Below are 12,937 nucleotides of genomic sequence, written 5' to 3' on the forward strand. Positions count from 1 at the left end.
TTCCCAAGAGCTGGCTGCTTGTGTTCTTCTGCCATTACACAACAAAATAACTTGATGCTACTGTTTCATATATTTGCCATGTGGCCTTTAGTAACCAAAGAGTGGGCCACTATGATACAAGCATTTGTTTCTTTTCCCACACTGTGAAGCTTCAGAACTTTTTACCCCCTAATGTTTTGCCTCTTTTTGAAATAAAATGCATCCACTTACTCCAAAACATTATAAATATTTATCTCTTACTATTTCTCCCTCTCTTTAACTCCTTTTCATGTTCCAATTATGGCACACTCTTGATACAGTTTTTTGTCCATGACTGGGACTCCAATACGCACACACACATACACATACACACACACACACACACACACACACACATACACACACACACAGAAAAATAAAACAGCATATACCTTAATTACTGAATCTTTACAGTACCCTTAAATCTCCTATGTTTCATAAATGACAACTAAAGGGCAGGAGTAGGGGCTAGAAATCCTCTCTTCTTGCATTACTTTCCAAAAGATGGAGCAGAGGAAGGAGCCAAGTAAGGATTTTTCTTCTCTAAGGCTCCTTCATCAGTTCCTGACAATGCCTAACTCACTCAAGAAATTGCAAATATATTATTAAAGAAAAAGTTTTTACAAAAAGTGTAATTAAAGTGTGTTAACAAAAGTGATACCTAACAACTATAACTAAATGGAAGATGAAATGAAATATCAAAAAGATCATCCTTACCCTGTTAACTTCTAAATAACCATATATTTGACAGCCTTCTTCTGGAAGGTCAGAAGATTCCACGAGCTTGCCTTCTCTAACACACTGTTCTATGTTCTCAAGTGGTGGTAACGCCCAACCCTTACTGCGATATGCATCCTTGACATCCTCACAAGTGTTACAGCATCTAAAAGTGGAAATAAATAATACGAGAAGTCACTCAATATTCTCAATATAAAACAGAGGTACATAAATAAGAAAAATACTAAATTCAAAACAATTAAGACAAAAGTACAGTACAGTAATGTATATATATATTTATTTTATTTTATTTGCTTTGTCGCTGTCTCCCGCGTTAGCAAGGTAGCACAAGGAAACAAACGAAAGAATGGCCCAACCCACCCACATACACATGCATATACATACACGTCCAAACACGCAAATATACATACCTATACATCTCAATGTATACATATATATACACACACAGACATATATATATATATATATATATATATATATATATATATATATATATATACACATGTACATAATTCATACTGTCAGCCTTTATTCATTCCCATCGCCACCCCACCACACATGAACTAACAACCCCCTCCCCCCGCATGTGTGCAAGGTAGCGCTAGGGCTCGGTATACTAGGGTATACTAGGGTATACTAGGGCTCCCAAAACACTTGCCTCTCATGATCTTTCTTCTCATGCCCAGGTGCATATGCACCAATAATCACCCATCTCTCTCCATCAAATTTCAGTTTTACCCATATCAATCTAGAGTTTACTTTCTTACATTCTATCACATACTCCCACCACTCATGTTTCAGGAGTAGTGCTACTCCTTCCCTTGCTCTTGTCCTCTCACTAACCCCTGACTTTACTCCCAAGACATTCCCAAACCACTCTTCTCCTTTACCCTTGAGCTTTGTTTCACTCAGAGCCAAAACATCCAGGTTCCTTTCCTCAAACATACTACCTATCTCTCCTTTTTTCTCATCTTGGTTACATCCACACACATTTAGATACCCCAATCTGAGCCTTCGAAAGTGGGTGTGTTTGAGGGAATGGTGGTTCCAGCAATGTTGTGTGGTTGCGAGGCGTGGACTATGGATAGAGTTGTGCGCGGGAGGGTGGATGTGCTGGAGGGGAGATGTTTGAGGACAATGTGTGGTGTGAGGTGGTTTGATCGAGTAAGTAACGTAAGGGTAAGAGAGATGTGTGGAAATAAAAAGAGCGTGGTTGAGAGAGCAGAAGAGGGTGTTTTGAAATGGTTTGGGCACATGGAGAGAATGAGTGAGGAAAGATTGACCAAGAGGATATATGTGTCGGAGGTGGAGGGAACGAGGAGAAGAGGGAGACCAAATTGGAGGTGGAAAGATGGAGTGAAAAAGATTTTGTGTGATCGGGGCCTGAACATGCAGGAAGGTGAAAGGAGGGCAAAGAATAGAGTGAATTGGAGCGATGTGGTATACTGGGGTTGACGTGCTGTCAGTGGATTGAATCAAGGCATGTGTATGGGGGTGGGTTGGGCCATTTCTTTCGTCTGTTTCCTTGCGCTACCTCGCAAACGCGGGAGACAGCGACAAAAAAAAAAAAAAAAAAAAATATATATATATATATATATATATATATATACATATATATTCTGCAGTTTCTCACATGAATCAGCTACCAGCGCTGTATCATCAGCGAACAACAACTGACTCACTTCCCAAGCTCTCTCATCCCCAACAGACTTCATACTTGCCCCTCTTTCCAAAACTCTTGCATTTACCTCCCTAACAACCCCATCCATAAACAAATTAAACAACCATGGAGACATCACACACCCCTGCCGCAAACCTACATTCACTGAGAACCAATCACTTTCCTCTCTTCCTACACGTACACATGCCTTACATCCTCGATAAAAACTTTTCACTGCTTCTAACAACTTTCCTCCCACACCATATATTCTTAATACCTTCCACAGAGTTTGGTAAAGTGTGTGGAAGAAGAAAGTTAAGAGTAAATGTGAATAAGAGCAAGGTTATTAGGTACAGTAGGGTTGAGGGTCAAGTCAATTGGGAAGTGATTTTGAATGGAGAAAAACTGGAGGAAGTGAAGTGTTTTAGATATCTGGGAGTGGATCTGGCAGCGGATGGAACCATGGAAGCGGAAGTGGATCATAGGGTGGGGGAGGGGGCGAAAATTCTGGGGGCCTTGAAGAATGTGTGGAAGTCGAGAACATTATCTCGGAAAGCAAAAATGGGTATGTATGAAGGAATAGTGGTTCCAACAATGTTGTATGGTTGCGAGGCGTGGGCTATGGATAGAGTTGTGCGCAGGAGGATGGATGTGCTGGAAATGAGATGTTTGAGGACAATGTGTGGTGTGAGGTGGTTTGATCGAGTGAGTAACGTAAGGGTAAGAGAGATGTGTGGAAATAAAAAGAGCGTGGTTGAGAGAGCAGAAGAGGGTGTTTTGAAGTGGTTTGGGCACATGGAGAGGATGAGTGAGGAAAGATTGACCAAGAGGATATATGTGTCGGAGGTGGAGGGAACAAGGAGAAGAGGGAGACCAAATTGGAGGTGGAAAGATGGAGTGAAAAAGATTTTGTGTGATCGGGGCCTGAACATGCAGGAGGGTGAAAGGAGGGCAAGGAATAGAGTGAATTGGAGCGATGTGGTATACCAGGGTTGACGTGCTGTCAGTGGATTGAATCAAGGCATGTGAAGCGTCTGGGGTAAGCCATGGAAAGCTGTGTAGGTATGTATATTTGCATGTGTGGACGTATGTATATACATGTGTATAGGGGGGGTTGGGCCATTTCATTTCGTCTGTTTCCTTGCGCTACCTCGCAAACGCGGGAGACAGCGACAAAGTATAATAAATAAATAAAAATATATATATATATATATTTTTATATATATATATATATATATATATATATATATATATATATATATATATATATATTTTTTTTTTTTTTTTTTTTTTCATACTATTCGCCATTTCCCGCATTAGCGAGGTAGCGTTAAGAACAGAGGACTGGGCCTTTGAGGGAGTATCCTCATATGGCCCCCTTTCTTTGTTCCTTCTTTTGGAAAATTTAAAAAAAAATGAGAGGGGAGGATTTCCAGCCCCCCGCTCCCTTCCCTTTTAGTCGCCTTCTACGACATGCAGGGAATACGTGGGAAGTATTCTTTCTCCCCTATATATATTTATCTATTTATTCATTCTGCTCCGTCGCCGTCTCCCGCGCCAGCGAGGTAGTGCAAGGAAACAGACGAAAAAATGGCCCAACCCACCCACACACACATGCATACACACACACGTCCACACACACCACATATACACACCCATACATCTCAACGTACACATATATATACACACACAGACATATACATATATACCCATGTACATAATTCATACTGTCTGCCTTTATTCATTCCCATCGCCACCCCGCCACACATGGAATAACAACATCCTTCCCCCTCATGTGTGTGAGGTAGTGCTAGGAAAAGACAACAAAGGCCCTATTCGTTCACACTCAGTCTCTAGCTGTCATGTAATAATGCACCGAAACCACAGCTCCCTTTCCACATCCAGGCCCCACAGAACTTTCCATGGTTTACCCCAAACGCTTCACATGCCCTGGTTCAATCCATTGACACCATGTCGACCCCAGTATACCACATCGTTCCAATTCACTCTATTCCTTGCACGCCTTTCACCCTCCTGCATGTTCAGGCCCCGATAACTCAAAATCTTTTTCACTCCATCTTTCCCCCTCCAATTTGGTCTCCCACTTCTCCTCGTTCCCTCCATCTTTGACACGTACATCCTCTTTGTTAATCCTCCTTACTCATCCTCACGAGTCCAAATTATTACAACAAAGCCACTTCTGCTCTCTCAACCACTCTTTTTATTACCACACATATCTTTTACCCTTTCATTACTTAGTCAATCAAACCACATATATATATATATATATATATATATATATATATATTTTTTTTTTTTTTTTTTTTTTTTTTTTTATACTTTGTCGCTGTCTCCCGCGTTTGCGAGGTAGCGCGAGGAAACAGACGAAAGAAATGGCCCAACCCCCATACACACGTACATACACACGTCCACACACGCAAATATACATACCTACACAGCTTTCCATGGTTTACCCCAGACGCTTCACATGCCTTGATTCAATCCACTGACAGCACGTCAACCCCTGTATACCACATCGCTCCAATTCACTCTATTCCTTGCCCTCCTTTCACCCTCCTATATATATATTTTTTTTTTTTTTTTGCTTTGTCGGTCTCCCGTGTTTGCGAGGTAGCGCAAGGAAATAGATGAAAGAAATGGCCCAACCCATCCCCATACACATGTATATACATACGTCCACACACGCAAATATACATACCTACACAGCTTTCCATGGTTTACCCCAGACGCTTCACATGCCCTGATTCAATCCACTGACAGCACGTCAACCCCGGTATACCACATCGATCAAATTCACTCTATTCCTTGCCCTCCTTTCACCCTCCTGCATGTTCAGGCCCCGATCACACAAAATCTTTTTCACTCCGTCTTTCCACCTCCAATTTGGTCTCCCACTTCTCCTCGTTCCCTCCACCTCCGACACATATATCCTCTTGGTCAATCTTTCCTCACTCATTCTCTCCATGTGCCCAAACCATTTCAAAACACCCTCTTCTGCTCTCTCAACCACGCTCTTTTTATTTCCACACATCTCTCTCACCCTTACGTTACTTACTTGATCAAACCACCTCACACCACACATTGTCCTCAAACATCTCATTTCCAGCACATCCATCCTCCTGCGCACAACTCTATCCATAGCCCACACCTCGCAACCATACAACATTGTTGGAACCACTATTCCTTCAAACATACCCATTTTTGCTTTCCGAGATAATGTTCTCGACTTCCACACATTCTTCAAGGCTCCCAGAATTTTTGCCCCCTCCCCCACCCTATGATCCACTACCGCTTCCATGGTTCCATCCGCTGCCAGATCCACTCCCAGATATCTAAAACACTTTACTTCCTCCAGTTTTTCTCCATTCAAACTTACCTCCCAATTGACTTGACCCTCAACCCTACTGTACCTAATAACCTTGCTCTTATTCACATTTACTCTTAACTTTCTTCTTTCACACACTTTACCAAACTCAGTCACCAGCTTCTGCAGTTTCTCACATGAATCAGCCACCAGCGCTGTATCATCAGCGAACAACAACTGACTCACTTCCCAAGCTCTCTCATCCCCAACAGACTTCATACTTGCCCCTCTTTCCAAAACTCTTGCATTCTCCCCCCTAACATATAACAGGCATATATACATAAATGCCCATACATGCACATATACATACATATACATATCAACATATACACACATATATATACACATAGACATATACATATATATATATACATGAGCATATTCATATTTGCTTACCTTTATCCATTCCTGTTGCTACCAAGCCCCACATGAAACAGCATTGCTACCCCTACTTCAGTGAGGTAGCGCCAGGAAAAGAGACAAAAAAGACCACATTCGTTCACACTTAGTCTCTAGCTGTCATGTATAATGCACTGAAACCACAGCTTCCTTTCCACATCCATGCCCCACAGACCTTTCCATGGATTACCTAAGATGCTTCACATGCCCTGGTTCAGTCCGCTGACAGCACGTCGACCCCGGTATACCACATCATTCCAATTCATTATATTCCTTGCACACCTCTCACCCTACCGTATGTTTAGGCTCCGATCACTCAAAATCTTTTTCACTCCATCCTTCCACCTCCAATTTGGTCTTCCATTTCTTCCCTCCACCTCTGCCACATATATCCTCTTTGTCAGTCTTTGCTCATTCATTTTCTTCATATGTCCAAACCATTTCAGCACATCCTACTCTGCTCTTTCAACCATACTCTTTTTATTTCCACACATCTCTCTTACTCTTACATTACTTACTTGATCAAACCACCTCACACCACATATTGTCCTCAAACATTTCATTTCTAACACATCCACCTTCCTCCGTACAACCCTATCTATAGCCCATGTCTCGCGACCATATAACATTGTTGGACCTACTAGTCCTTCAAACATACCCATTTTTGCTCTTTGAGATAACGTTCTCTCCTTCCACACATTCTTCATTGCTCCCAGAACCTTTTTCCCCTCCCCCACCATGTGACTCGCTTCCACTTCCATGGTTCCATTCGCTGCAAAGTCCACTCCCAGATATCTAAAACACTTCACTTCCTCCAATTTTTCTCCACTCAAAAACTTACATCCAAATTAACTTGTCCCCAATCCTACTGAGCCAAATAACCTTGCTCTTATTCACAATTACTCTTAACTTTCTCCTTTCACACACTTTTCCATACTCAGTCACCAACTTCTGCAGTTTCACACACGAATCAGCCACTAGAGCTGTATCACTGGCAAACAACAACTGACTCACTTCCCGGGCCTTCTCTTCCGCAACAGACTGCATACTCACCCCTCTCTCCAAAACTCTTGCATTTACCTCCCTAACCACCCCATCCATAAACAAATTAAACAACCATGGGGTCATCACACACCCCTGCCGTAGACCAACGCTCACTGGGAACCAATAATTCTCCCCTCTTCCTTATCGTACACATGCCTTACATCCTTGGCAAAATCTTTTCACTGCCTCTAGCAACTTACTTCCCCACACCATATATTCTCAAGACCTTCCACAACACATCTGTATCAACCCTAACATATGCCTTCTCTAGATCCATAAATGATACATACAAATCCATCTGTTTTTCTTAGTATTTCCCACACACATTCTTCAAAGCAAACACCTGATCCACACATCCTCTACCACCTCTGAAACCACACTGCTCTTCCACAGTCTGATGCTCTGTCCATGCCTTCAACAATCAATAACACACACCACAGTCTGATGCTCTGTCCATGCCTTCAACAATCAATAACACAGTCACCCCCTTTCTTGATAAATTCTACTGCAATACCATCCAAACCCGCCGCCTTGCCGTATTTTATCTTCTGCAAAGCTTCCACTACCTCTTCTCTTTTAACCAAACCATTCTACCTGATCCTCTCACTTCACACACCACCCTGACCACAACACCCTATATCTGCCACTCTATCATCAAACACATTCAACAAACCTTCAAAATATTCATTCCATTTCCTTCTTACTTCATCATTATGATTGATTTGTGTTGGTGTCCCTGGGAAATTTTTTGTACACCCCATTCTCATCCTGTGAGCAGTAGCACAAAAATTTTACTGGGGTCACAAAGAGTCTTAATAAATCCCCAGTGGGTTGATATTACATAAGATGTTACAGTGTGTATTTCAGTACATACATTACAGAGTTTCATACGGTAAGTTTTACCAACAATGCAAAATGTGGATACAACCTTAAAATTTCAGGTATCTTGTTATTAATAATAAGGCATTGTGACATTTCTTGCAGTTTGTTTAGATCTATCCCTAAAAGGCTCTATTTTTTCACATTCTAAGACATAGTGTTCTAGTTTGTGTCCAGTCTTTGACCACAAACTTTACAATTCACAAGGTTAATACATCTAGCTAGGCTGAAGAGCCAATAGTACCTATAGCCTAGTCTTAGTCTGGCAGTTACAGCATCACGTAATCTGCTGATCTTATTATTTTTTCCATATACATGTTTTACTTTACATATCTCACTGTGATGGAAAATGTTTCTACTTATGCTTAACTGAACTCATCTTTAAAGAGGTCAATTAGATCTGTTCTAATCGCAGTTTTGAGGGTTCTAATTGATAACCCAACATTGTTTTCAACATCACCTTTACTTAGTGCAAGTTTGGCTAAAGCATCAGCTTTGTCATGCTCACAGAGGCCTATATGAGAGGGAATCCATAACAATCTGATCTGAATCCCTTGAGCAGTATTTGTGTCTGACTTCAGAGACCAGCATGTTACATTCTGATCTTAGGGAGTTAAGGGCAAGTAGTGAAGATAAAGAATCAGAGATAATCAAGCTGTCTGTGGCAGTAATTTCTACCTGCTCAAGGGCGATAAGTATGGCGAGCAATTCAGTTTGTAGAGTAGATTCCCAATTGTTTATTCTAACATTTTTCTCTAATCTATTGCCATTAGGCTTGGTCACAATGGCAGCACTGCCTGCCCTCTCAGTGGCAGAATCGCAAGAACCATCAGTATAGATGCAATGAGTTATGTTATTGTCAGTCTGGAGTTTCTGTACCTGCTACTACTTCTCCACTTGCCCCCTTCACCAATGTTCCCATATGTTCTCTTGTCTAATGCACATCTTTTTACCTCCTTCCAAAACATCTTTTTATTCTCCCTAAAGTTTAATGATATTCTCTCACCCCAACTCTCATCTGCCCTCTTTTTCAACCCTTGCACCTTTCTCTTGACCTCCTTCTGCTTTCTTTTATACATCTCCCAGTCATTTGCACTCCTTCCTTGCAAGTATTGTCCAAAGGCCTCTCTTTTCTCTTTCACTAACAACTTTACTTCTTCATCCCACCTCTCACTTCCCTTTCTAATCTGCCCACCTCCCACCATTCTCATGCCACATGCATCTTTTGCACAAGCCATCACTGCTTCCCTAAAGACATCACACTCCTTACCCACTCCCCTCACATCATTTGCTCTCACCTTTTGCCATTCTACACTCAATCTCTACTGGTACTTCCTAACACAAGTCTATTTATCTAATTTAATTTTTCTCCTAAAGGTTCTCATTATTACTTTGCTGGACTGTACAATTGCCCAAAATCATACTCACTTAACCTTCTCTGTCTCTACTCCGTAGCAACTCCCACAATTGGGAATTGGGGATGTGGTTTCAGTTTTGTTGTCTGAGGCAACATTCAAAGATTCTTGCTTCGTCCCATGTCCAATTTCTGAAAATAAATTTTACAATCACATACCTTTAAAGAATGGACAGAAATGAAAATGCAACAAGTTAATGATAAGAATTCAGGTGATTTTGTAACATAGAAGAAAAAACCAGTAATATGACTGGAAGAGTATATTTCAAGTACAACAGGTAGTGCAATATCCATAGTAATAAGTGAAAATTCTAAGCAATGAAAGATAAACTGTGAAAATTACAAATAACTGTACAAATAATAATACTATCTGTTTACACTCATATAACAGATAATCTCATTTGCGTTTTGACCCAACTTTCTGCCATACAAATATCCTAAATTTTTCATATACTTCATCCATAAGTAGACCACAGTTTTTGAGGGTTAGAAGAGCAACATTTAAGAATCTAACTAGTGAATATTATCCTGGCCATAAATACTGTGGCAAAGAAGTGCCTACGAACACATACTAAAGAGAATGTAAAACACGGCATACGGTAACATATCCTGTGAGAAAACATGATTACTATTAGAGATCACTATTTGTGTGTTATGGGAGAGAGACTTTTACACAAGTGTTGCCCAATCTTTTAACCTTGGAAATATGAATTATGTCTGTATTCCTGTGTATACACACACAAAAACACACACATACCCCAACCTATGCCAGTTATTGGCCAGCCCCAAGGGGAGGATAAACACTTAGGTTGGGTGAGAGCCAACTGCCATGCCCAGGATTCAAATCCATGCAGGCCTGGTTCCAGGTGGGTGAGACCAAGTGAGGTGGGTCTATGGCAGGGGTGTGCAATGTCACCATGGATATTCAATCTGTTTATATACCGAGTGCTTAAGGGAGAGAATGTAATGGTTTTGGGGAGAGGGATAGGTCTGCAGTCCATCACAGGTGAGGCTGCCTGGAAGGTAAGTCAGTTATTGTTTGCTAATAATACAGCACTGGTGGCAGATTCAAATGAGAAACTGCATAAATTGGTTTCTGAAGTTGGGATATTGAGTGACAGGAGAGAGTAAATATGAATAAAAGCATGGTTATTAATTTTAGCAGTGGAGAGAGACAATTGGGGGTGTGAGTTTGAATTGAAAAACTTTGAGGAAGTGAAAGGTTTTAGACATGACATGACCTCACAACTAATGGAACCATGGGAACTGAACTTGAGTTACATAGGGTGGGTGATGGGGTAAAGGACCTAGGAGCATTGAGGAGTGTGTGCAGAAATCACTATCTAGAAAGCTAAAGTAGTCATGATGGTGTTTAAATGTGAAGCATTAGCCACTGACGAGAATGTGTGGAAGAGGGTGAATGTGTCGGAAATGACGTGTATGAGGATATATATTGCCTGAGTAGGGATGATCGAGCAAGAAATGATAGGGAAAGAGAAAAGAGTAGTAATAAAGAGAGCATGGTTGAGCAAACTAAAGAAGGTGTAGTGAAATGGTTTGGACATATGGAGAGAATGAGTAAGAAGAGGCTGACAAAGAGGATATATGAGTCAGAAGTGAATGGGAGAAGGGGAGACCAAAATGGAAAAGGAAGGATGGAGTAAAAATGGTTTTAAGCGCTCAGGGCCTGAACATGGAGGGTGTAAGGCATGCATAAGATACAGTGAATTAGATGGATGCTGTATACAGGGAATGAGAAACTTTCAGTGGACTGAACCTAAGTATATGAAGAAGATGAGAAACTATGGAGAGGTCTGTAGGATATAGTTGTGGATAAGGGGCTGTGTTTCGTTGCAATACACGTGCCAGCTAGAAAAATGGAGGTGGGTGAATGAGGCCATTTCTTCATTTGTTCCTGGCACAACCTCAGTAACACAGAAAATAACAAACAGCTGAAACCTTTAAGGATAGAAGGGACTCCTGGGAAAGGAAGGCAAGGTACTTGTATATTCATATAAATCCAGAGTGTAAGCAGGAGAGTGTGACTCCTGTTTGTCTTGGGTGTGTGGTTTCCGATGGGTATATGTCTGGTGGGCTGGCATCTAAGACCAAGTTAGAAGGTCAGCTGTTTAATGTTTATTGGGTTAGTTCAGTGTGTATGTGCTTTGTCAGTGTTATATTTATTTGGGGTGGGGGGAGATATGTGGGTAGATGGTTCATAAGTGAGAGGCAGGGGGAAGCTTTTTATTTTTACTTTGTGGTTGATAGTTAGTTACTCAGCAGCTTGGATGGCATGGTGAGGTGGGGCTGTACTGGGGGATCTATGTTTCTCCATGAAAGTGTTGAGTGATTGTGGTTGCTGGGTAGCCAATGATAGTTGTGGGTGCACTATCTTGTGTGGTTTGAAGCTTTGTTAAATCATTCAGTAGCTTTAAACATTCTATCACTGTAATAATGTGGGCCATTATTCTTGATAACATGAATTCTTTTTTAAGAGTAATGTTTATTCATATATTACCAGTACTATCCACCTGGGTATTGGAAGGGTCAGCAACAGCTGCTAGTGAGCCTGCCCTTCAGTGACTGTCAAGTAATGCTCCTTTGACCCAGGTAGCTGTCCTTTCTTTCTGCCTCACTCACATGTAGACAACTGGCATTCTGTCCAAAAACATACAATCTCTCACTGTCGTAAGTTGACAACTCTTACTTCACACAACTCGTTCCTTGTAAGTATACATTTTCCAGTGGTGAGCACTATACATTAGCCCTGCCTTCTTGCAAAATGGTAGGAGCAGCAGACAGAAGTAGTAGGTAGGAGCATTTAGGCAGGAGCATTAGGTAGAAAAGGTACATAAGAGCATTAGATAGAAGTAGTCAGTAGGAACATTAGGTAGGAGCCTCTGCAAACACTGCATTAGAGTTGCCCTCTACCAGTGGCCAGTAAAGGGTGAGGCACTAAAGGATAAGAAGCGACACTGGAATTCACTAGTTATGGAGGCTATTGCCATGGCCACCCCCTTGATGGAGTTCCAACTAGAACAGGCATGAAAGACAGATAGACAGGTAGATAGTATTTCCTCCAACAAAATGTACACAAGAGTTACAGACTGTAATACTTTACACCCACTGCCAGACTCACTAATTAAATCAGTTTCATCACATACATTTTCTCTAGAGGTTTACAAACAGTTCTCATTACTTTACTCCTAAAAATTTATTCACCTCACCCTCCACTTATAAAACAAAACCCATTTCTAAAGAATTAAACTTACGTTCTTGTCTCTCTGGATCTTGTATGGGTCGGCCATCCAAGTCAAGTTTCCGCTTATATATGTTGTGATGAATGTTGACATGCTGCTCCCCACTTAGATCCATGGCATCTAGACTCAACACTACACAT

The 12,937-nt window shown here is 41.3% G+C and overlaps 1 protein-coding gene across 5 annotated transcripts in view; it reads right to left on the minus strand.

Moving 5' to 3' along the window:
• LOC139753348 (endoplasmic reticulum-Golgi intermediate compartment protein 3) overlaps positions 1-12,937 on the minus strand; it is an 83,255-nt gene that overhangs the window by 53,619 nt on the left and 16,699 nt on the right. For all 5 annotated transcript variants that reach the window (XR_011713690.1, XR_011713691.1, XM_071669705.1 and 2 more), the window contains exons 5-7: positions 12,810-12,929; positions 9,552-9,669; positions 736-901 (exon numbers count right to left, since the gene is read on the minus strand). Coding sequence is in view for 3 of the 5 variants with exons in the window: in XM_071669705.1 (XP_071525806.1) it covers positions 736-901; positions 9,552-9,669; positions 12,810-12,929 (404 nt within the window). In the remaining 2 variants the exon portion in view is untranslated. The remainder of the gene's footprint in view (positions 1-735; positions 902-9,551; positions 9,670-12,809; positions 12,930-12,937) is intronic.

This window comes from Panulirus ornatus, chromosome 14 (assembly GCF_036320965.1).
Source record: "Panulirus ornatus isolate Po-2019 chromosome 14, ASM3632096v1, whole genome shotgun sequence".
Lineage (NCBI taxonomy): Eukaryota > Metazoa > Arthropoda > Malacostraca > Decapoda > Palinuridae > Panulirus > Panulirus ornatus.